Source organism: Myxine glutinosa, chromosome 2 (assembly GCF_964187855.1).
Source record: "Myxine glutinosa chromosome 2, kmMyxGlut1.1, whole genome shotgun sequence".
NCBI lineage: Eukaryota > Metazoa > Chordata > Myxini > Myxiniformes > Myxinidae > Myxine > Myxine glutinosa.
This window is the reverse complement of record NC_136262.1, coordinates 97,341,624-97,366,970: the sequence shown is the minus strand read 5'-3', so window position 1 is coordinate 97,366,970 and position 25,347 is coordinate 97,341,624. Positions and strand designations below refer to the sequence as shown.

At 43.7% G+C, this 25,347-nt stretch overlaps 2 protein-coding genes across 7 annotated transcripts in view; one reads left to right on the top strand and one right to left on the bottom strand.

The window, feature by feature from the left end:
* Positions 1-2,989, bottom strand: part of TSTD2 (thiosulfate sulfurtransferase like domain containing 2) — a 47,449-nt gene extending 44,460 nt beyond the window's left edge. For 2 of the 5 annotated variants that reach the window (XM_068107691.2, XM_068107694.2), the window contains exon 1: positions 2,386-2,592. In XM_068107691.2, coding sequence (XP_067963792.2) covers positions 2,386-2,451 — 66 coding nt within the window. In that variant the 5' untranslated portion in view covers positions 2,452-2,592. Of the gene's footprint in view, positions 1-2,385; positions 2,593-2,673 lie in introns of those variants that run through there. The other 3 variants (XM_078771323.1, XM_068107695.2, XM_068107692.2) reach the window with 3 other exon arrangements.
* An 8-nt stretch (positions 2,990-2,997) lies between these two features.
* NCBP1 (nuclear cap binding protein subunit 1) overlaps positions 2,998-25,347 on the top strand; it is a 65,504-nt gene continuing 43,154 nt past the window's right edge. The window contains exons 1-12 of one of the 2 annotated variants that reach the window (XM_068107696.2): positions 2,998-3,165; positions 3,275-3,366; positions 3,511-3,611; positions 8,187-8,343; positions 10,853-10,960; positions 20,965-21,086; positions 21,259-21,328; positions 21,996-22,211; positions 22,357-22,454; positions 22,581-22,644; positions 23,131-23,241; positions 23,391-23,455. In XM_068107696.2, coding sequence (XP_067963797.1) covers positions 3,132-3,165; positions 3,275-3,366; positions 3,511-3,611; positions 8,187-8,343; positions 10,853-10,960; positions 20,965-21,086; positions 21,259-21,328; positions 21,996-22,211; positions 22,357-22,454; positions 22,581-22,644; positions 23,131-23,241; positions 23,391-23,455 — 1,238 coding nt within the window. In that variant the 5' untranslated portion in view covers positions 2,998-3,131. Of the gene's footprint in view, positions 3,166-3,274; positions 3,367-3,510; positions 3,612-8,186; positions 8,344-10,852; positions 10,961-20,943; positions 21,087-21,258; positions 21,329-21,995; positions 22,212-22,356; positions 22,455-22,580; positions 22,645-23,130; positions 23,242-23,390; positions 23,456-25,347 lie in introns of both variants that reach the window. The other variant, XM_068107697.2, reaches the window with a different exon arrangement.

The window sequence follows — 25,347 nt, the reverse complement described above, 5'->3', positions numbered from 1 at the left end:
TGTATAATGCTGGGTTCGGTGCTGAAAATAACAAGACAAAAATAACCCCATGTACAATGTACATACATGAAGGACAAACATGCACACGGCTTATGAACATATATAATACATTGTGGATATACAGTGCATTCAGAAAGTATTCAGACCCCTCCACTTTTTTCACATTTTGATATGTTGCAGCCTTATACTGAAATCGTTTAAATTCATTTTTTCCCTCATCAATTTACACTCAATACCCCATAATAACAAAGAGAAAACAGGATTTTTAGAAAGTTGTGTAAATTTATTAAAAATAAAAAACTGAAATATCACATTGACATAAGTATTCAGACCCTTAACTCAGTACTTCCAATTGCATGAGATTATTCCAATTGCACTGAGCCATGGAACCAGGCCTAAGGTACGACAATTTGTGCTGCTTCATGGAATGGCAGCACATTCTTTTAATTGGGGTGAAGTCAGGCCATCTGTCCAGCCAATGGGTGTAAAGCAGTGTGATGGAGTCGGGGCAGCTGAAAATTGAGCCATGTATAATGTGATATTTTCTAAGTTCAAAAAGGGCATAACTGTGAAAAATTCACGAAACGCCCCAAAACTCGAACTTGTTCTATAAAGTATCTCAATAAAGCCAGGTACCATGTTTCAGTTGACTATGTGAAAGGGAATGGGGAAAAAGTATAGAAAATCACAGATGGAACGGACAGACAGAGAGAAAACCTGCAGTCCTCACCGGGTAGGGAACTAATAAGGATTTTAAAGGTCGTAGAAAATAGATTTCCGGAAGTTTACCGCCCTTAATGCAGCTATTTTTATAACAACTTATTCAATGCATTATATACGTTATTCGTGCCTGTTGCTTTTGCCCTTAATGACATTGCTGAAAACAGCAAGTTTCCTGTTTGGAATGATTTTCAATTTTGTTTGACTTTCAGACAGAGTTAAAAAAAAAAAAATTCACTCCTCTGTGCTCATGTGCAATCGGGACAAATTTAGAGCCAAAGCACTGCTAAACTACATGTTCGTGTTCTTATTCATGTTCTGATTTGTGTTCAAAATAATACATTCAATTGGAATGCAGTTGTTCCTCGATAAGCTGACGTTTGTAGATAGACAGACAGACAGACAAAGTGAAGCAATACGAGGCTTTCGAAAGGACGTATGAATATTAAATAAAGGCCTTTGCACATGCACTGTGTGTGTTTACACGTTTTTGGTTCGGCTCGGGCACTTTTAACCTGCCGTTGCTAGCGTGAAATGTCTCAAATCGTCATTTAAACATAATTTTCAGCATTTAGACGAAAGTGCGACAATTTTAAAATGTTAACCATAATTGCTCTGTTCCTGAATGCAAATCAGACCCACATATATAGGAATACGAGAAATATCCATGGATGATAGGAATCGGGTTCATATAATTTCCTATTAATACAATTACCTATGTGTGTTATAACACACATGCACGCACATACACACTTTTCCTTTCACCAATGGATGCAAAAATTGAGTATAATTTCTCTTGTGGCACCAGACCCAAACAAAAAATATATACTGCTTACTGGTAACGGCATTCGGTCGATACGACTCCCCCATCCCCTCCTCCCAAACATGATTAATAGTAAATATAATCATTTTAAACACCCTGTGCATCGACAAGCCCCAGATATGACATTCCCATTCGTGCTAAGAAGCACGAAGGTTTGGTTAGAACATGCCATCTTCAGCCTTTCACAGGCGGACATTGCGGGGAGTTTTTAGAATATGGACTACAACACATCAACTCTTTGGACGACTTTATCAGAAAGTTCTCCAGCTGTTTCGTTATACAGAGTTATAACCCTTTCCTGCAGGTATGCTTACAAGTACTTTCGGCTTCTTTAAAAGTTTTTTTAGTCGTTTCATTCTGCAATCCTTATCTGGGAGCCATAAAAGATGTCCAGTCCGCAACGATTTACTTCATTACTAGGGGTTCTGCGCATGCGCGCTGTTAAATCTGGGGCAGATGACGTCATTTAGAAAGTGCCGAATTGTTTTACCCTGTTTTCGCTTCGCGTGCAGTGGGGGTAAATAAAGAGGTATGAACAATCAAAAACCAACCACCTAACCCCTTTACAACTACACAAAAGCCTACAGAGCAAATATGGGAAGATGCTCTGGATTTATGACGCAATGTAATTATATACCTGTAACTTCATGCCAGAGGCAGACTTGGGCGGTGTCACGGCTACGGTATCATAAACTGTGTAACAGAGTTTTTTTTGTTTTTTTTAATCGACGTTGACTTTCCTCGAATGTACAATTCGGTGGATTAAACGGAAGGGATAAACTAGTGAAGTGTAACATTAAAAGGGATTCGATAAAAATGTCTACTTGTCCAACAGCACTCACCAAGCGGACATGCGGGAATGATTTTCGCTTAATGCGGATATGGTTGCCGATCTTGTTCCTCTCCATGTACAATGAGGATCGACGAAACCTGGATGGGGTGGATCAAACAGGAAATAAATAATATAACATCAATGGGGAGCGAGAAATCGTGTGTTGCCACAGGTTTTAAGTCCACTCCCACTTTCCTTCGTCAACACTGCCCAACTAGACGTCGAAGGTGAAATTGTCAGAAAAAAAAAAAAAAAAACTTTAACGAAGACATCCTGTATTAAACGAGTCGGAAAATACCTTTTTTTTTTGGATTTTCTATTTTATTTCACTTCTGTACGTCATGTGGTTATGGTTGTTGTTGTTGTTGTTGTTTGTGTATCCCATCGCAATTTTTTTTTTATCAATTCGACACGAGCCCGAGGTACGGGTCCACGGGAAGACGTTCTTGCAAATAAATACACGGTCGACATACCGCCTTTTTACTTCAGCACATCATCACAATGTGGATTTGAAAACGTTTTCGTGTCATAGTATGACTGCATGAGGACAAATCAAGTGAGTAAGAAAAGAAAAAAAACCGCACTGGTGCAACGTGGGGTTTACTCCTGACCCGGAAGAGCAAGGCAGCGCGTGAATGCTGACCCGGAAGTGTAAATCTCACACCTGGCCTGTGAGCGGCCGATTTTAGTGTGGGTGGTCTTTTCTGTCCCCGGGTATCTCCTCGTGTCTCTCAGACCTTCAGGCACCCCCGTGACATGTCGAGGAGAAGAAGGAGCGATGACGATGGAGGTATCTTTTGCGCTGACGTGGGTCGTGTGTTCCATTGTCATTGTGTTCTTGTGGTCTCGGCGTTGGTCGTGTCCCGATCGATGATGGACCTGGTTCGTGTTCTTTACAGCAGGACAGACGGCGACCAAGCGGCGTCGCACGTCCGAGACGGTCGATATCGAGGACCGGTTGGAGTCTCTAATCTGCCGTGTTGGAGAGAAGGTGAGCTGTGTCCAATGATCCAATGATGATAATGTTTCGCCATTTCCATGATCGATGTCCAACATTTGTAATCTCGTTAAAATAAGACTTGTAATTACCGAGGATTGTATTCCGTTCTCCATTTGTCCCCCAATGTCCCCGCAGAGCACGTCTTCGCTGGAGAGCAATCTTGAAGGTCTTGCTGGGGTCTTGGAGGCAGATCTACCAAACTACAAGAGCAAAATTCTCCGAATTCTCACTGCAGTGTGAGTTCCATGTGTTTGGGGCTCTCAACAGTGGTGGACAGATAAACACACGTACAGATAAACACACGTTCAGATATAAACACACGTTCAGATAAACACACGTACAGATAAACACACGTTCAGATAAACACACGTACAGATAAACACACGTACAGATAAACACACGTACAGATAAACACGTTCAGATAAACACACGTACAGATAAACACACGTTCAGATATAAACACACGTTCAGATAAACACACGTTCAGACAAACACGTTCAGGTAAACACGTTCAGATAAACACACATACAGATAAACACACGTTCAGATAAACACACGAACAGATAAACACACGTACAGATAAACACACGTACAGAAAAACACACGTTCAGATAAACACACGTTCAGATAAACACACGTTCAGATAAACACACGTTCAGATAAACACACGTTCAGATAAACACACGTTCAGATAAACACACGTTCAGATAAACACACGTTCAGATAAACACACATTCAGATAAACACACGTTCAGATAAACACACGTTCAGATAAACACACGTTCAGATAAACACACGTTCAGATAAACAAACGTTCAGATAAACACACGTTCAGATAAACACGTTCAGCAAAACACACGTTCAGATAAACACGTTCAGATAAACACACTTACAGATAAACACACTTACAGATAAGCACACGTACAGATAAACACACGTACAGATAAACACACGTACAGATAAACACACGTTCAGATAAACACACGTTCAGATAAACACACGTTCAGATAAACACGTTCAGATAAACACACGTTCAGATAAACACACGTTCAGATAAACACACGTTCAGATAAACACACGTTCAGATAAACACACGTTCAGATAAACACACGTTCAGATAAACACACGTACAGATAAACACACGTACAGATAAACACACGTACAGATAACACACGTACAGATAAACACACGTACAGATAAACACACGTACAGATAAACACATACAGATAAACACACTTACAGATAAAGACATTTACAGATAAACACGTACATATAAACACGTTCAGGCAAACACACTTACAGATAAACACACGTTCAGATAAACACACGTACAGATAAACACACGTTCAGATAAACACACGTTCAGATTAACACACGTTCAGATAAAGACACGTTCAGATAAAGACACGTTCAGATAAGGACACATTCAGATAAAGACACGTTCAGATAAACACGTTCAGATAAAGACACATTCAGATTCACACACGTTCAGATACACACACGTTCAGATAAACACACGTTCAGATAAACACACGTTCAGATAAACACACGTTCAGATAAACACACGTTCAGATAAACACACGTTCAGATAAACACACGTTCAGATAAACACACGTTCAGATAAAGACACGTTCAGATAAACATACGTACAGATAAACACACTTGCAGATAAACACACGTACAGATAAACACGTTCAGATAAACACATTTACAGATAAACACACGTAAATATAAACACGTTCAGGCAAACGCACTTACAGATAAACACACGTACAGATAAACACAAGTTCAGATAAACACACGTTCAGATAAACACACGTTCAGATAAACACGTTCAGATAAACACACGTTCAGATAAACACACGTTCAGATAAACGCACGTTCAGATAAACGCACGGTCAGATAAACGCACGTTCAGATAAACGCACGTTCAGATAAACACACGTTCAGATAAACACACGTTCAGGTAAACACACGTTCAGATAAACACACGTTCAGATAAACACACGTGGAGATGAACACACGTTCAGATAAACACACGTTCAGATTAACACACGTTCGGATTAACACACATTCAGATTAACACACGTTCAGATAAAGACACGTTCAGATAAGGACACATTCAGATAAAGACACATTCAGATTCACACGCGTTCAGATAAACACACGTTCAGACAAATACACGTTCAGGTAAACACGTTCAGGTAAACACGTTCAGATAAACACACATTCAGATAAACACACGTTCACATAAACACACGTTCAGATAAACACACGTTCAGATAAACACACGTTCAGATAAACACACGTTCAGATAGACACATGTTCAGATAAACACACTTGCAGATAAACACACGTACTGATAAACACACGCACAGATTAACACACGTTCAGATAAACACACGTTCAGATGAACACACGTTCAGATTAACACACGTTCAGATTAACACACGTTCAGATTAACACACGTTCAGATTAACACACGTTCATATTAACACACGTTCAGATAAAGACACGTTCAGATAAAGACACGTTCAGATAAAGACACGTTCAGATAAGGACACGTTCAGATAAAGACACGTTCAGATAAAGACACGTTCAGATAAACACACGTTCAGATAAACACACGTTCAGATAAACACACGTTCAGATAAACACACGTTCAGATAAACACACGTTCAGACTAACACAAGTTCAGATTAACACATGTCCAGATTAACACACGTTCAGACAAGCACACGTTCAGACAAACACACGTAGAGATAAACACACGTAGAGATAAACACACGTTCAAATGAACACACGTTCAGATAAACACACGTTCAGATGAACACACGTTCAGATGAACACACGTTCAGATTCACACACGTTCAAATTCACACACGTTCAGATTCACACACGTTCAGATTCACACACGTTCAGATTCACACACGTTCAGATAAACACACGTTCAGATAAAGACACGTTCAGATAGACAAGTTCAGATAAACACACGTTCAGATAAACACACGCACACGTTCAGACAAACACACGTACAGATAAACACGTTCAGATAAACACACTTACAGATAAACACACATTCAGATAAACACACGTTCAAATGAACACACGTAGAGATAAACACACGTTCAGATAAACACACGTTCAGACAAGCACACGCACAGACAAACACACATTCAGATAAACACACGAAGAGATACACACACGTTAAAATGAACACACGTTCAGATAAACACACGTTCAGATTAACACACGCTCAGATTAACACACGTTCAGATTAACACACGTTCAGATTAACACACGTTCAGATTAACACACGTTCAGATTAACACACGTTCAGATTAACACACGTTCAGATTAACACACGTTCAGATTAACACACTTTCAGATAAAGACACGTTCAGATAGACACGTTCAGATAAACACACGTTCAGATAAACACACGTTCAGATAAACACACGTTCAGTTAAACACACGTTCAGATGAACACACGTTCAGATAAACACACGTTCAGATAAACGCACGTTCAGATAAACGCACGTTCAGATAAACGCACGTTCAGACAAACACACGTTCAGATAAACACACGTTCAGATAAACACACATTCAGCTAAACACACGTTCAGCTAAACACACGTTCAGCTAAACGCACGTTCAGATAAACGCACGTTCAGATAAACGCACGTTCAGATTAACACACGCTCAGATTAACACACGTTCAGATTAACACACGTTCAGATAAAGACACGTTCAGATAAAGACACGTTCAGATAAGGACACGTTCAGATAAAGACACGTTCAGATAAACACGTTCAGATGAAGACACCTTCAGATTCACACACGTTCAGATACACACGCGTTCAGATAAACACGCGTTCAGATAAACACGCGTTCAGATAAACACGCGTTCAGATAAACACGCGTTCAGATAAACACGCGTTCAGATAAACACGCGTTCAGATAAACACGCGTTCAGATAAACACGCGTTCAGATAAACACGCGTTCAGATAAACACACGTTTAGATAAACACACGTGCAGACGTTCAGATTAACACACGTTCAGGTTAACACACATTTAGATTAACCCACGGTGTGCACTGTGGTCGTGAGAACCTGTACGAGGACGGCCAGTGGGTTTGGAAATTAATTTTCAAAATGATTGTTGATGCAGGACAAACTAGAACACTCGATAGAGCTCGTACCAGGCTGAACAATTTCCGTTTTTTATCTCATTCTTTGGCCAGATCTGCATTCGGACCCGACCCAAAATCTAATTGGCTTATTCTTGTCGCCTAACCAACGCATCACCAGGTTTTGTTATAGCTTGTCAACAACATTTTGAAATATAATGCTATATATCGTTTTTGGGCATACCACTCGGTGGCGAAGCAGCACTTTAAAAAAATTAAAATTCTCTTGTCTGTATTCGTATTCGGATCTTCACCAAGATCGAATTGATTTGGCCTTGTCACGCACCCAACCTGTCCACCAAGTTTCGTCCGAATACGTCCACAACCTTTTGGGATGTCGTGTTATGTATCGGTTTTAGCCGTATCACTCAATAGTGAAGAATCACTTTAAATTTTTCTCTGGTCCGGATTATAATCTTCAACAAATGTGAATAAACTCTTCCATGTCACACACTCAACCTGTCCACCAAGTTTCGTCGAAATTCGTCAACTTTTTGAGATATCCTGCTCACAAACAGACAGACAGGGGTGTAAACATCTTCAGTGGCGGAGGTAATGATGGTGCTGATGTTCATGACTTGCGAGTCTCCCTTCCATCCACCCTATCTCGCACGTGACAGTGCTCGTTTGCTGCCAGAGAAGCTGACGGTATACAGCACGCTGGCCGGATTACTCAACGCTCGCAACTACAACTTCGGTGGAGATCTCGTGGAGAGCCTCGTGCGCTTGCTGAAGGAGGCGATAAGACTCAACTGTTACAATGATGCCGTGAATGTTGTGAGTACCAGTCGGGAGTGCGGGCCCTGGTCCATTTGTAATGTGGATGTCATTATACATAGCATGCATGACTTGTTCGGTGTAGTTAAGGAGTATACAAATACAGTTGTTTGTTGCCAAAAGTTATCAATCTGCTCTTTTGCTCTGGCGAAGGGTTAACACCTGAAACTTCAGCTTCTCCTTACTTCCCATGGCAGTTAGCATACCTCAATGTTCTGTTGATTTCATCCATTGTAATACTACTATATATAATGAGTTCCTTTACAAGAAACTTCAATGCAGGAAGATGCCATTATGCCCATCAAATATACTGAGTTGGCAACCTATGGTTGTTTGTCCATGCTCTATCATTTTTAAAATGCTGAGCATAAAACAGGGAGGCAACACAGATCATTTTTTATAGGTATGACTCAGCTGGGGTTTAAACCACAAACCCCCCAGACTCCGAGCGGACGCTCTAATCATTATGCTACTGAGTCATTGTTCTACCTGTCCACCAACACACTTGCCTTCTCCAGTAAGACTAGTTCTTTGTATGGATATTTTGCTCAACAGGCTTTGGTTCAAACATGTAGGGCTTTGCCTTTGAGTGCTGTTTGGTTTCTTTCTTGTGTGTGTGTCTGTTTTAAATTTTCTGTCTGCAAAATCGAGGCGCAGGAGAGAGGGAGAGGGTTGGAGAGAAAAAGAGAGAAAGAGAAAATAGAAGATAAGTTTTTAATTTTTTTGTATACCAAGTCGAGGTTTGTATGAGAGCTAACACATAGAACTTATAATAAAGGGAGCGGGAGACAAAAGGGAGTGAGAGAGGGAAACATAAGGAGATCTGTGGAAGCGAGAGGGCTGGGGCAGGGTACATGGGATAAACAAGATGGACAGTACATGGACTTTCAGGAAAGATATCGGAATTTTAAGGAGGTGGGTTTGGAGTGGCTCAACGGGGGTAGAAAAGATAAAGGTTTTGGATGGGGGAAGATATGAGATGGTAGTGAACAGCTGTTTTGAAGACCTGGAGAGAGGAGTGGGATTGAAGAGAGTGTGGGAGGTTGTTCCAGAGGTGGGGCAAAAGAGGAATGAAAGAGTGAAGGTGAGCAGAGAGTCTTGATTTTGGAGGTTTCACCAGAATGGAGTTGCTGGCAGACCATGTGCGTCCTGCAGGAATATTTGGGGGACAGAGCACAGACAGAGCAGTGGGTGCAGGGCTGGAGAAAAAAATAAAGTAATGGCCGGAGAGGCGGTAGAAAATATGAAGATCACCAACCTGCCTGCGGTGAGAGAATGAAAGGCCCTCAGAATCAGCTTCATCACGGGAGATTCCAATGATTCTAAAAACCTTGGTTTCTACAGCGTAAAGCCGAGCTAGGTGTGAGCCAGGAGCACCGGCCCAGAGGGGAGAGCAGTACTCCATGAAGCTGCAGATGAAAGCTTTGTATGTGGTGAGGAGCTCAGAGGTTCCAAGGAAGGAATTCTTACGACGGAGGATGCCCAGTCCGCGACTGGCTTTGGAGGCCAACTTGGAAATGTGGTTTTCCCAGGAAAGATTATGGCAGATAGTGAGACCCAAAGTTTGAGTTACAGAACTTCTTTGAGAGGATTGTTGAGAAAGTAGATGGGAGGGTTTGCCAGACGGTCTTTTCAGGGAGACAAAGTGAGAGTGTGAGATTTGTCAGGATTGAAAGACATGTGACACTTGTTTGACCAGTTTGTGATTTTATCCAGGTCTGCAGAAAATGAAGAGACAGCTGCCTGCCGATATGAGGGATGAGAGATGGAGCGGCAGAGTGTGAGGTCATCAGCAAAGAGATAGAGAGGATATTCCAGGATAAAGATAGAGATAAGGAGATGGAAGGTAAAAGGGCAACACACTGGCAGTGTGGCCACAGTTGGATACAACAAGCAAGGGAATGAGCAAAACACCAAAATAATATAGAGGAGAGGAGGAAACACAGTAACACAAAGTAAAGGGATTGCGTAAGGTAGGCATAATGGGGTTAATAAAGATCACCTGAGGTGATGGTGCATCACATGCCTGAAGCCCTCGAGGAAAGAGCGGGATCGAACAGCCTCTGGAAAGCGGTTCCACAAATGGGGGAAAATAGGAACAATATAATTGAGTTGTTGAATCAGCCTGGATTTCGGAAGTTTAACCCGGAAGGCGTTACTGGAATAACGTGTGCATCCTGGAGGAGCTGGAGAGGGTCAGAGGGTTCAGACAGCAGAGGGAGCTAAATAAGAGGAGAGGCAGTAGAAAACAGACGCTACCGGCAATAATATAGAGAGCTTTGGATTTCCAAAACGATTGAATAATTGCAGTCATTAATTTTGTTAATCACAAAAGTATCACAAAAACAAATACTGTGGTTACTCCAAATAGGTAGTTAATGGCATAAAATGAATTACAAACATTCTTTTAGATAAAGTTGTTACGAGTGTTAAATATTCTTGCATTGCCCAATCACAGTGGTGCTGCGGAGGTTTAAGGTCATACCAAAGCGAGGGTTTTTGTTTATAGGTTCGCTTCCTGGCTGATCTGGTGAACTGCCACGTTATTTCCGCACCATCCCTTGTCTTGATGTTTGAGACCTTCGTCGCCGTAACACAAGAGGATGACAACCCTCAGGTATGCGTTGGTGTTGTGATAATAGATCAAAAATGTGTTTGTTAAAGCTTGTTATCCATCTGCCCGTGTGCCTGTCCGACCGTCATTCTCTCTCCTCAACGGTTGTGCAGGAATTCACCAAACTTGGTAGTTATGATCTCCACGCAGCCCCATGCGTGGGGTGACAATGCCAAATGTCGAAAAACACAATTACTGGCACATTTGAAAACATTTTGAAATGAAACTTTGTGTATTCAATCAACATTGGGGGACTAATGAAATATGTAACAATTTTTTTGGATTTGACGCTTGGGTTCATGCTCCAGGGGGTGGGGACTTGGAGTCAAAGGAGTCAAAACGGAAAAAAGTTGTTGACTTAAATTTTGATTCCTGGTCATTCCTGGTGGAACTTTTTGTCATCTTTCAACTTTCCTTTAGTTGGGAAGCGTGAGGATTTGCGACGGCATGCCATCGACATCGCTCTACTTTTATTTAATCTTATTTTTTGTATATTTTGCTGTTCAGTGTAATATTTTGCCGACTTGACTTGAGAATATTCTTCTTGAGCTCTTCTTCCTCTCCCTCTTTGCCCCTTCTTCTTCTTGGGTTTGTTTGTTTGATTTATACATTATATTTACCTCCACCACCAAAGGTAGATGGAGGTTATGTTTTCACCCCTGTCTGTTTGTTTGTCCGTTTGTCTGTCCGTTTGTCTGTCTGTCCGTTTGCGAACAAAATATCTCAAAAAGTTGTGGACGGATTCGGACGAAATTTGGCAGAGATGTAGCGTATGTGACAAGGACGAAATTATTAGATTTTGGTGATTCGGATCTGGCTACTAGAATTTTTTAAGTGAGTCTTCACCATTGGGAGATGGGGCCAAAAACTATACATTGTGGGTTATCTCAAAAAGTTAAGGATAGATTTGGACGAAAATTGCTGGACAGGTTGTGTGTGTGAGACGAGGAAGAATCGATTCAATTTTGGTGAAGATCCGGATCTGGATCCAGCTGGTATAATTTTTAAGTGATTCTTTACCATTGAGTGATATGGCCAACCAGGTGGAGGTATGCTCTCTACTGAATGCCGTTCTAGTTTAATATTGCCACTGTTTAGTTTAGGTTTTGAATCTATCTTAAAGGCTGGCAGGATAGCCTAGACTCTAGAGGTATGTACACTCCCCTCTGAGTTCTTTAGCCTGGGCTCAAATCTCAACACAGCTACAAACTGACCTCCTGGTGTTTCACATGTAGGATGAGGCATCAGTATGTGTGCTGTCCTTCGGAAAGATGTTATGCTGGAGAACCCGTCTGCCAGTAGTTGTATGTTGTGGATGTTAAAAATCATGGAGTGTCCTTCCCAAAGGATAATCGAGTTATCATCGGCACCCTCAACCTTCTTTTTCTTCTTCTTACTCTTCTTCCTCCTCTTAACCTTACGCTTCTTATTCTTATTGTTTCTTTAAGGGCCACAATTATTCCAATGTTCTTGTGGGGTTGGCAGGGGAACTTTTTGGCCCTATTCTTTCATGAACCGGCTGGCCAGTCCTGACCTTCGGCCAAGTAGTTAGGGCAGGAATTTGTGTATTGTGCCGGCGATAGTTTGCCTACTCTTCCTGAAGGATCTCCTGCTCTGGACCTTCTGCTTGCCTTGGACTTTCCTTGCGTTACTCTATATTCTCTTACCTTCGGACTTTGGTGGAGAGACGAAGAGTTCAGAGACACCACAAGGAGACGTGGAGAGTTTTGCCAGGCAGGAACGACGCATGACCGAGGGCGGCTCGACTGGGACACCACGAGGCCGGGGTGAGCGAGGCGCTCGGTGAGGCCTAGCAGCGAGCGAGCAGACTGCGGCCTTCTTCCCGCCAAGCACGGAACCGTGTGATCTTTTTAACTTCCACTAACAAATGCCAGCAAACATGATGCCAGTTTAACGTCCATATTGCTGAAACCCTCAACAAATGAGTAATAATTATAATAGAATAAGTAAGATAAGTACGAGGGTATAACTCTAACACAAAAACAGGCTTATTGTTTGCACTGACTAAATTTCCTTGACAAATTAAACGTTTGGATTTAAATTGAATAACTGTGAATGGGATCAGGGGAGAGGTGAGGTGTAAGTATATAAGATGATTAGCACAATTAAGTCGGTAATTACCATGTCCAAAGTTGTTTTTTATGCCTCCGCCACCAAAGTCGCCGGAGGCATTATGTTTTCGGGTTGTCCGTCCGTCCTACCGTCCATACGTCCGTCCGTCCGTCCGGGCTAAACCTCGTTTTTCTCAGCAACCATATGTCTGATTGAGACAAAACTTTCAGGATAGGAGTGACACCCATGCAGAATGTTTTTGTGATAATTGTGACGTCATAGGTCACGCGGTGTGGCAGCCATCTTTGATTAAAAGCAAATAATTTAAAAAAAAAAATTTCTCGGAAACCGCTGAATATCCGGTGTGTACCCTGGTTTAGAATAGGTACACCGTATCCCTGCGTGTCGTAAGAGGCGACTAAAAGGGTTGGCGTCAGGAAGGGCATCCGGCCATAAAAACATTGCCTCAAAAAGAGAACCATGACAATTACAACTACATATGGGCAGGGTACAGCCCGAAGTACCCCGTGGGGGACCCCACTCCCTCTCGTCAAAACTCAAAGTGGGGAACCCGATCGAAGCAAGGGTGGAAATCACTCCATTTATGACGACGAAACGTCTGATGCCTGACGTGGAGATCGGTTTCTGAGGTTTGGGACATGGAATGTAGGGACAATGACAGGGAGATCAGGAGAAGTGGTGGATGTATTGGTCAGAAGAAGAGTGGACATATGTTGTGTGCAGGAGACGAGATGGAAGGGAAGGGGTGTGAGAATGGTGAAGGTGAGGCAGGGACAGAAATACAAGTTTGTGTGGCAGGGGTGCCCAGAAGGCATGAATGGTGTTGGTGTCCTGTTTTCTGAGGAGTTTGTAGACAGTGTGGTGAGTGTGACTAGAGTGAGTGAAAGGTTGATGATGGTGAAAATGATGATTGGAAAGCTCTTGGTGAACGTCATCTCGGGGTATGCTCCGCAGGTCGGTCGGAGCGATGAAGAGAAGGACAAGTTCTGGTGTGCGATAGAGAAGCTGATGGAAAACGTGAAAGATGAGGAAGTTGTTGTGGTAGGAGGAGACCGAAATGGACATGTGGGAAGGAGTGTGGACGGCTTTGAGGGAGTTCATGGGGGTTACGGATATGGTGTGAGAAATGGAGAAGGTGAAAGGATATTGGAGTTTGCTGATGAAGCTGATTTGTTGATTTGTAATACTCAGTTCCAGAAAGAGGATAATAAGCTTGTTACATACACGTCAGGTGGGTCGACGACAACCGTTGACTACCTGCTGGTGCGTAGGCGAGATAGGGGGCACCTCCGGGACAAAAAGGTGATCCTGGGGGAGGAGGCTGTTTCACAGCACCACTTGGTTGTCTGCGACATAAGGGTGAAAGGTGCGAGGAGAGCTCGGCAGTGAAGTACCAACCGAGAATGTAGGTGTGGAGGTTGAAAGAGGTGACAGTGAGGGAGGCATTAAAAGAGAGCCTGAGTATGGTAGAGGATGATGTGGTTGAGCTTGAAAGTGGTTGGATGTCAATGAAAGATAGTCTATTGGGAGCCATTGGTGAGGTATGTGGATGGACAAAAGGACCACCGAGGCACTCGGAAACATGGTGGTGGGATGATGAAGTTGGAAAGAAGATTGACGAGAAGAGGAAGAAGTTCAAGGTGTGGCAGAAGGCGAAGGGTATGGGGGCAGAAAAGGCATAGCATGAAAGCTATAAGGCAGCCAAGAAGGCTGCGAAGAAAGAGGTAGCAAAGGCGCAGGAGGCATGTAGGAAAATGTTCGGAGAACGCTTGGATTTGGAAGAGGGTCAGAGAGTGGTATTCAGGATTGCAAAGCAAATAGCGAAAGAGAGGTGTGATGTGATGGGGGTGAGTTGCTTGAAGGGTGAAGTGGGACATATCGTTGTGGACCCAGATGGAATTAAAGGAAGATGGAAGAGATATATGGAAATACTGTCGAATGCAGAGAATGAATGGGATGGCAACATAGAGAGTAACCCACTTTTAGGACTGGCAGAGAGGATAACCGAGAAGGAAGTTGAGGAAGCGATAAAAGCAATGAAGAGTAGAAAAGCGGGAGGGCCGACGGGAGTTGTGGGAGATATGTTGAAGGCAGCGGGTAATTGGGATGTGAAGAGAATGACAGATCTGCAATCTGGTGGTGAAAGAAGGCCGCATTCCAGTGGATTGGGAACTGAGTACCCTCATCCCTCTATACAAGGGGAAAAGTGACCCTCTGGACTGTGGCTCATATCGAGCGATAAAGTTATTGGAACATGCAATGAAGGTTTTGGAAAGGGTGTTGGAGAGGAGGATAAGGAAGAAAGTGAAGACTGACGAAATGCAGTTTGGATTTATGCTAGGAAGAGGAACGACAGACGCGCTTTTTATTGTGAGGCAGTTGCAGGAGAGGTACATGGAGAAGAGGAAGAAGTTGTTTCTTCGGTTTGTTGATCTGGAGAAAGCATTCGATAGGGTTCCACGTGAAGTAGTGACATGGGCATTGAGGAAGTTAGGAGTGGAGGAATGGTTGATCAGAGTAGTGATGGCAATGTCAAAAAAGCGCGCACAGCTGCAAGGACGAAGGACGGGAACAGTGGTGAGTTTGAGGTGAAGGTGGGAGTGCATCAGGGCTCGGTACTAAGTCCACTACTATTTGTAGCTGTGATGGAGGTGCTGGCTCGGAACGTTAAGGAGGGTTTACCGTGGGAGTTGTTGTATGCAGATGATCTGGTGTTGATTGCAGAAATTATGGATGGACTGAAGGAGAAGATGAACATGTGGAAGGAATGTATGGAGACAAAATGTCTGAAGGTGAATATCGGAAAAACGAAGGTGATGGCAAGTGGTAAAGCATGTGGTGAGGTGGAAACAACTGGGAAGTGGCCGTGTGCTGTGTGCAGGAAGGGTGTCAGAGTGAATTCCATTCAATGTACAATGTGCGCTGAGTGGGTTCATCAAAAATGTAGTGGTTTGAGAGGGTCATTAACCAGTGTGGCAGCTACATTCAAGTGTAAGGTGCGCACAGAGGGAGCTGCAGATGGAGGAAATGTTGAGTTGGATCTTGGAGACGGCGTGAAGCTGGAAGGTGTGAAAACATTTTGTTACCTAGGAGACATGCTGAATAGAAAAGGTGGATCAGACTTGGCAACGGTTGCTGGAGTGAGATGTGTATTGGAAGAAGTTTCGGGAACTGAGTGGTGTGCTGACGAGGAGGGGAGTGTCGTTGAAGCTGAAGGGAAAGGTGCATGCTGCATGTGTGAGAAGTGTTATGATTCATGGGAGCGAGACATCGGTAATGAACGTAGAGCATCAACGAAGGCTGGAAAGGGTGGAAATGCGAATGGTTCGGTGGATGTGTGGAGTATCGTTGAGAGGGAGGAAGACAAATGATGAATTGCGAAAGATGATGGGAATGGAGCCTGTGATGGATGCTGTGAAGAGAAACAGTTTGAGATGGTTTGGTCATGTGTTGAGGAAGGATGAAAGTGACTGGTTGAGAAGAGTGATGGAAATGAATGTCGAAGGAAGTAGAGGAAGGGGAAGACTGAGAAAGACTTGGCTAAAGATGGTCGAAGAAGAAATGCGGGCAAGGGGGTTAACAAGGGGAGATGCAGAAAATAGGGCAAAATGGAGAAGATTGTCATTGGGACCGCAAGGCTAACCCCTGCTCTTGCAGGGAAAATGGCCTTAAAATGCCTGTTGGAAACCGCTGAATGGAAAAATTTGAAACTTGGCACATTGTCAAGTAATCCCAATGGGGAACAAAAGCATGATAATGATGACATCATAGGTGAAGTGGTATACCAGCCAAAAATGTTTTCTTCGAATTCCTTATCCTAAAAATCTGAAATTGCATGCACATGATCTATCACCCATTTGTATTGAAATATTAAATTTATGACATCATAGGTCACATGGTTTGGCAGCCGTATTGGATTGAAGGAAAATATTAAATAATTATATCTCTGAAACCGCTCACCCTGTCGATGCGAAATTTTACATATATCATCTAACAGCACTGTTGCATATAGTTTGAAAATGATGATGTCATATGTCACTTGGTTTGACAGCCATATTGGATAGAAAAACGAACCTTATCCGATCAACACGAAACTTCACAAACGTGATCCCGTACCCATACATATGCAGAGTGATGGCATCTACCCATTGTGGGACTATGCGGAGGCATATTGGCGACACAGTCGCATTGTTCTAGTTTTTTTCAATATTGTTATGTCGGTGGGGTAGAGTGATATATAGAGTCAGGTAGATCTGTACAGGTAGTGTGCTCCGATTATCGTGATGGGGAACCCCACATGTAATAAGTTTGTTTCGGTGGTTTGTTCGCGTAAGTGTGTCTCCGTGGTCATACAAGGATGACCCTTTTGCTAATTATCGTATGGATTATGTTAATTCCCCGGCTCATAAAACCTTGTGATCATCCCGTTGTCCTTCATGGCACTGCACATAGACGCTAGTGAGATCGGCCCATTAGTACACTAATTAAACAGTTAAGAAATAATAACTAACCGGAAGACAGCCATCAATACCAGGGTTAACAACCCCGCCTGGTTGAACACGCATCGTACAGGCAGGCTGGGAGCCTTGCCCAGAAGGACCCCATTGGGTGGGAGTTGACCAACCGGAAGGCAGGAGCAAGAAACGACCCGCTGATTGGTGGGAGGGAAGGCTGAGAAGGAAGCAGCGTGCCGGTTGGCCAGGTACCACCGAGGACGTCGGAGGCGGACGGGCCGCTGATTGGTGGAGAGCTGGACAATGTAGCGGTGGCCTGCGGGGGTTGATGAAAAGGTCTGATGACGTCACGACTCCATCGATAAAAGAACCATCTGACGGACATGTTCTCTCTCTTGCTCTGGACCCTCTCTTGCTCTGGACCCTCTCTTGCTCTGGACCCTCTCTTGCTCTGGACCCTCTCTTGCTCTGGACCCTCTCTTGCTCTGGACCTTCTCTTGCTCTGGACGTTCTCTTGCTCTGGACGTTCTCTTGCTCTGGACCTTCTCTTGCTCTGGACCTTCTCTTGCTCTGGACCTTCTCTTGCTCTGGACCTTCTCTTGCTCTGGACCTTCTCTTGCTCTGGACCTTCTCTTGCTCTGGACCTTCTCTTGCTCTGGACCTTCTCTTGCTCTGGACCTTCTCTTGCTCTGGACCTTCTCTTGCTCTGGACCTTCTCTTGCTCTGGACCTTCTCTTGCTCTGGACCTTCTCTTGCTCTGGACCTTCTCTTGCTATGGACCTTCTCTTGCTATGGACCTTCAGCTTGCCTTGGACTTCCCTTGCGTTCCTCTATATTATCTTGCCTTCGGACTTTGGTGGAGAGACAAAGAGTTCAGAGACACCACCGGGAGACGTGGAGAGTTTTGCCAGGCAGGAACGACGCATGACCGAGGGCGGCTCGACTGGGACACCATGAGGCCGGGGTGAGCGAGGCGCTCGGTGAGGCCTAGCAGCGAGCGAGCAGACTGCGGCCTTCTTCCCACTAAGCACGGAGCTGCGTCCAGACGGCGAGTTTGGGGCCTACACTGTTCCTGACAGGAGACTTCAGCCCATTTGAGCTAAGTGCACTAAATAAAACCACACACCATTATTTTCAAGTTATCTTCTTCCTGTGTCTGTATTTTAAGTCCGACGAGGGAGCGTTCCATTTAGGTTTTAGTTTATCGGCACGCTTTTCTGGTTATCGGGTTCCGTTTGAATAAATATTTTCATTATTTTCCCTGCACATTCTAAATCCGTTTTTCGCTTGAGTTATTTTTGCAGTTTCGGGAACTGCCGGCGGGATCGACCAGGTGAGGCTTTCCAGCTTCTTCTTCTTCTTTCTCCCCCCCCCCCCCCCCCCCCCCGGTGCATGTATAGTACAATCCGCTATTGAACTGAACGCCTTGAAGTAACGCTCGATTGCCTTCCGTGGTTCTTTCAGTGTTAATTGAGGGAACCACACGATAATTTATTCGGCTTGTAGTGGAGTTGTCGTACACATCTCACATGTGGACATAAATGTGAATGCACGAGACATGGCTGTTAGATGAGACAAACACAACACAGCCACTGAGCTTGGGGGAAGTGCCGGCACTTCCTGGGGGCACTCTGGCTACCAGAGACGTCACAACAATGGCGCCAATTTTCTCACCGCACTCAATTGGGCATTTTTCAAGGATGAATTTCCTCCTCCCCAAGGATTCCAAAAGTGAAGTTTTGTTTGTATTTGTTATTTTTATGCCTCCGCCCCCGAAGGTGGCCGGAGGCATTATGTTTTTGGGTTGGCCATTTGTCCGTCCATACGGGCTAAACCTCATTTTTCTCAGCAACCACATATCCGATTAAGACGAAACTTTCAGGGTAGGAGTGACACCCATCCAGAATGTTTTTTTATCACAATTGTGATGTCATAGGTCACGTGGTATAGCAGCCATCTTGGAATAAATGCAAATAAAAGAAAAAAATATTTCTCGGAAACCGCCGAATGGAACAATTTGAAACTTGGCACATTGTCAAGTATTCCCAATGGGGAACAAAAGCATGATAATGATGACATCATAGGTGAAGTGGTTTATCAGCCAAAAATGTTATAATCGAATTCCTTATCCTAAAAATCTGAAATTGCATGCACATGCTCTATGACTCATTTGTATTGAAATATTAAATTTATGACATCATAGGTCACATGGTTTGGCAGCCATATTGGATTTAACCTAAACCTTGTAAAAACATCTCCCAAACCACCAAGTCGATTGACTCGAAACTTTACATGTGTCATTGACTCAGCATGGCGATTAAAAGATGATCACAAAAACATAATTGGTCACATGGTGTGGCAGCCATATTGGATTGAAGGAAATATTAAATAATTATATCTCTGAAACCACTTACCCGATCAATGCGACATTATACAAATATCATCTAGCACCACTGTTGCATGTAGTTTGAAAATAATGACATCATAGGTCATGTTGTTTGGCAGCCATCGTGGATAGAAAAACGAACCTTATCCGGTGAACACAAAGGGAAAGGTGTATGGAAGAAGTTTCGGGAACTGAGTGGCGTGCTGACGAGGAGGGGAGTGTCGTTGAAGCTGAAGGGAAAGGTGTATGCTGCATGTGAGAAGTGTTATGATTTATGGGAGCAAGACATGGGTAATGAACATAGAGCAGCAACGAAGGCTGGAAAGGGTGGAAATGCGAATGGTTCGGTGGATGTGTGGAGTATCGTTGAGAGAGAGGAAGACAAATGATGAATTGCGAAAGATGATGGGAATAGAGCCTGTGATGGATGCTGTGAAGAGAAACAGTTTGAGATGGTTTGGTCATGTGTTGAGGAAGGATGAAAGTGACTGGTTGAGAAGAGTGATGGAAATGAATGTAGAAGGAAGTAGAGGACGGGGAAGACCGAGAAAGACTTGGCTAAAGATGGTCGAAGAAGAAATGCGGGCAAGGGGGTGAACAAGGGGAGATGCAGAAAATAGGGCAAAATGGAGAAGATTGTCATGGGGACCGCAAGGCTAACCCCCGCTCTTGCAGGGAAAATGGCCTTAAAATGCCTGTTGTGGTGTTGTATCCGATGAACACGAAACTTCACAAACGTGATCCTCCACCCATACATATGCAGTGTGTACATTTTTCATATCATATGTCATGTGGTGTGGCAGCCATATTAGCTTGAAAGCCGATATTTCAAAAAATCCCTTCTCTGAAAGCGCTTCACCGATCGATGTGAAACCTGTCAAGGCTGGTGAAAATATGATCCTTCAAAACAGCTAAAGGGATTTAAACCAAACTTGTTTATTGTTCGGACAGTGAAAGAGGGCATCTATCCGTTGTGGGACTATGTGGCGGCATATTGGAGACACAGTCTCATTGCTCTAGTTATTCAATGTGTTTTATTTGTTTGGATCCAGTGACCCCTGCTGTACCTGTAGGTGCGCTCAGACTGGTACGTGTACGCAATATTGTCTTCTCTACCCTGGGTGGGAAAAGAGCTGTATGAGAAGAAAGATGCTGAGATGGACAAAATTTTGTCCACCATCGAAAGTTACCTCAAGTGAGAACCTTTTAGAGAATCTGTACTTTCTGAAGATGCAATTATTATTAATGGAATCACCGTTTATCTGTTCGAGCATGGCTCTTTGTCGGATTGTAGTGCTCACTCTCAACGAGTCATAGACTGACTTTTGGCTTTTTCGCGTAATACAAGTGTTCTTTGGCCCATGCAGGCAGAGAAAAAAGACTCACGTATCCTTGCTCCAAGTCTGGACTTCGGGCGCTCCGCATCCTCAGGAAGAGGTCGGTGGTTCAACAGTATTGTTTTTGTCAATGGAAAACCGTTGAGCCTTCATGAGTTTTTATGCCACCACACCTTAAGGCCAGAGGCATTATGTTTTTGGGTTGTCCCCCGTCAGCCCGTTATTGTTTATTTTTTGTTTTTTGTTTTTTTGTTACCACAATAACTTGTGAAACACTGGAGGGATTCAAACCTAATTTGGCGCACACATGAACTGATTCGATTTGTGTTCAAAAGGTCTCAGGTCACTTGCCCTTTGAAAATAATTTTGCAGACCATAACTAGAGTTAAAGCATCTGATATTGTCTCCCTTTGGCTTATCTTCCTTATCTCACGTGACCTTTAATTGAAATCCAATGTAACGGTGGGTTCACATCTCATGCAGGTGGCGGCATATCCAGTGACACCTTTGCTTCAAATTCTATTTTCTAGTTTTTAATTTATTTTAATTATTGTCCATCTGACATCATGGATTTATCAACCAGTTTAGTATTGATTTTTGTATGAAGTTTATTTTCTTTACATTATCTTTTTTTAACGAACATTATTATTACTTTTTGCTGTATAATTATTTATTTTTCTTCTTTTATCCCTCTTCGATCCCCAATAACCCGGGATTATCAGACAACATTTGCTAATCCGCCCTTCCTTTTGACCTCTCCATGGCAGTACCTGGACTGCCTGTGGGCGCAGATCCAGCGAATGCGAGCCGACCGTTGGCAAGAGCGCCATCTCCTGCGGCCATACCTCGCCTTTGACTCTGTGCTGTGCGAGGCCCTGCAACACAATCTGCCACCATTCACGCCACCTCCGAGCAACTGCGATGCCGTGTACCCCATCCCGCATGTCGTGTTTCGCCTCTTTGACTACACTGATGCTCCAGAGGCAAGGCTCCCTAAACCTCCTGATCGTGCACCCATTCCAACATTCCTATTTAAATAATTATATGTTGTCCATTGTTAGTAAAATCTCTCTACATCTCATATGTTTGCTCTCCCAGTGCTACATACAATAAATGCTATCTCTTTAGGGCCCAGTCATGCCTGGAAGCCATTCTATCGAGCGATTCGTCATAGAAGAGAACTTGCACTGCATCATGAAATCTCACTGGAAAGAACGCAAGGGGTGGTGAGACTTTGATAACCTGTGCATCTTCCCATTTCCGTTTCCTCTTCGTTTCTGAGCTTCGTTTTGACGCATTACACACGATGCCAATTATAGTGTTTCTTAATTGTACATGTATTTTTTTTACAGTGCTGCCCAGTTGCTGAGCTACCCGGGTCGGAACAAAATCCCTCTGAACTACATGATTGTTGAGGTGAGAACGAATCTTGGAAACTGTGGGTGATTTGCTCAAAGCAATATGCATAGTTTTCCACAAAGCATTGTAATTTCAGGCCTGATATGCTTAAATGCTAGGCTAGGATGCTTAGAGAGGTTTGATATGCCTGTGACACACTTAAAATACCAGTAACAACAATGAGCAGTCATTCACTGAGGTCATGCTATCTATAAATGAAGAGGAAGAAGAGTGAAAAAAGTTGGAGAATGATTCGACCTTCAACTTGAAATTTGCTGTCTAATATTTATGATTTGTTCATCAGTGATTGGATTTGGTTTGGTGGTGCGAAACGTTTTATGGCTTGGACTTTAACTTTTTTTTTTTCTTGGACAACTGTGAATGCAGGTGGTTGCAATTGTGACTTATGAGCAGGTAGTTGGTTCAAAGACTCAATGTGTTTTGGATGTTTCAACAGTTAATTGGTCACCTCCCAAAGCATCGTTTGACACTCCTCGTGTGCAGGTGGTCTTCGGTGAGTTATTCCGCCTGCCAAGCCCACCGCATGTGCAAGTGATGTACACGTCTCTACTGATAGAGCTATGCAAGTTGCAGCCCAGCTCTCTACCTCAGGTCGTATCCACACTTACAGGTCTTGCGATTTTGTGGTGGAGAGGGTGGGGGGTGTCCTTGGTTCAGTTCGGGATCACGGTGAGTGTGCATGGAGTGTAAATGTAATTTGTCACATTCTCGATTTACGTGCAACCTTGACTTGCGCCGCACAGCTCGCACAGACCACAGAAATGCTCTACATGCGTCTGGAGACGATGAACGTCACTTGCCTGGATAGGTGAGCCATTTTTCAGTTCCTCCTCCTCAAAATTTGCTTTTTACAATGTCACATCATTTCTCTGAAATGCTTTGATCATATGTATAAAAAGATAAATAAATAAAAAATCTGGTGATGCAGGTACATGGAAGAAGACATGGTTTACCTTGGACAGCACTAGTCTTAGGTGCTTTGGCACAAGTGAGACATGAAAGTGAATAATGCAAGGGGAGGACATGGGTTGAACAAGATGGATACAGCCACAAACTCTCAGTCACAGAAGTAGAAAGAAAAAATGGAAACCCAGAAAGAGGTGGGCTTGGGGAAGGTTAATGGGGGTAGAAAAGATCATGGTTGTGGATGTGACCTGAGATTGTAGTGAATGGCTATCTTGCAGTCCTGGAGGGAAAAATGAGAATGAAAAGACTGTGGAAGTTGGCTCCACAGGCATGAAAAAAGGAACGAATAAGTGGAGATGTGTATTGAGTCTGGATTTTGGAACAGGGTTACCGACAGACTGCATGCACCTTTCAGAAATTGAGGGAGGTGGGTGGGGACAAAGCACGGAAAGGAAAGAGGGTGTCATACCAGAAAGGAGGAGATAGAAGACAGAGAGACCACTGACCTGTCTGCGATTACGAAAGTTCAGAGGCTCAGCTTAATCGTTGGAGATTTCAATAATTTTGATGGCCGTGGTTTCTACAGCATCAACCTGAGCAAGGTGTGATAAAGAGGTGCCAGCCCAGAGAGGAGAGCAGTACTGCCATCAATATGCCTTGCAGGAAGGCCTTGCAGGAAGATAAAACTTTAGACGTTGCTTGCATGATGGAGGTGGTTTGCGACTGGCTTTGGAGGCCAACATTGATACAGTGCATTCAGAAAGTATTCAGACCCCTTCACTTTTTTCACATTTTGTTATGTTGCAGCCTTGTGCTGAAATCGTTTAAATTCACTTTTTTCCATCATCAATCTACACTCAATACCCCATAATGACAAAGAGAAAACAGGATTTTAGAAAGTTTTGCAAATTTATTAAAAAGAAAAAACAGAAATATCACATTGACATAAGTATTCAGACCCTTAACTCAGTACTTAGTTGAAGCACCATTGGCAGCGATTACAGCCTCGAGTCTTCTTGGGTATGACGCGACAAGCTTTGCACACATGGATTTGGGGATTTTCTGCCATTCTTCTCCGCAGATCCCCTCGAGCTCTGTCAGGTTGGATGGGGACCGTCAGTGGACAGCCATTTTCAGGTCTCTCCAGAGATGTTCGATTGGGTTCAAGTCAGGGCTCTGGCTGGGCCACTCAAGGACCTTCACAGAGTTGTCCCTAAGCCCACTCCTGCATTGTCTTGGCTGTAAGCTTAGGGTCATTGTCCTGTTGGAAGGTGAACCTTCGGCCCAGTCTGAGGTCCTGAGCGCTCTGTTTCAGGTTTTCATTAAGGATATCTCTGTACTTTGCTCCGTTCATTGTTCCCTCAACCCTGACCAGTCCCCCAGTCCCTGCTGCTGAAAAACACTCCCACAGCATGATGCTGCCAGCACCATGCTTCACCATTGGGATGGTATTGGGCAGGTGATGAGCGGTGCCTGGTTTCCTCCAGACATGACGCTTAGAATTGAGGCCAAACAGTTCAATCTTGGTTTCATCAGACCACGGAATCTTGTTACTCACAGTCTGAGAGTCCTTTAGGTGCTTTTTTGCAAACTCCAAGCGGGCTTTCATGTGTCTTTCACTGAGGAGAGGCTTCCGTCTGGCCACTCTGCCATAAAGCCCAGATCGGTGGAGTGTTGCAGTGATGGTTGTCCTTCTGGAAGTTTCTCCCATCTCCACACAGGATCTCTGGAGCTCAGCCAGAGTGACCATCGGGGTCTTGGTCACCTCTCTTACCTTCTCCCCGATTGCTCAGT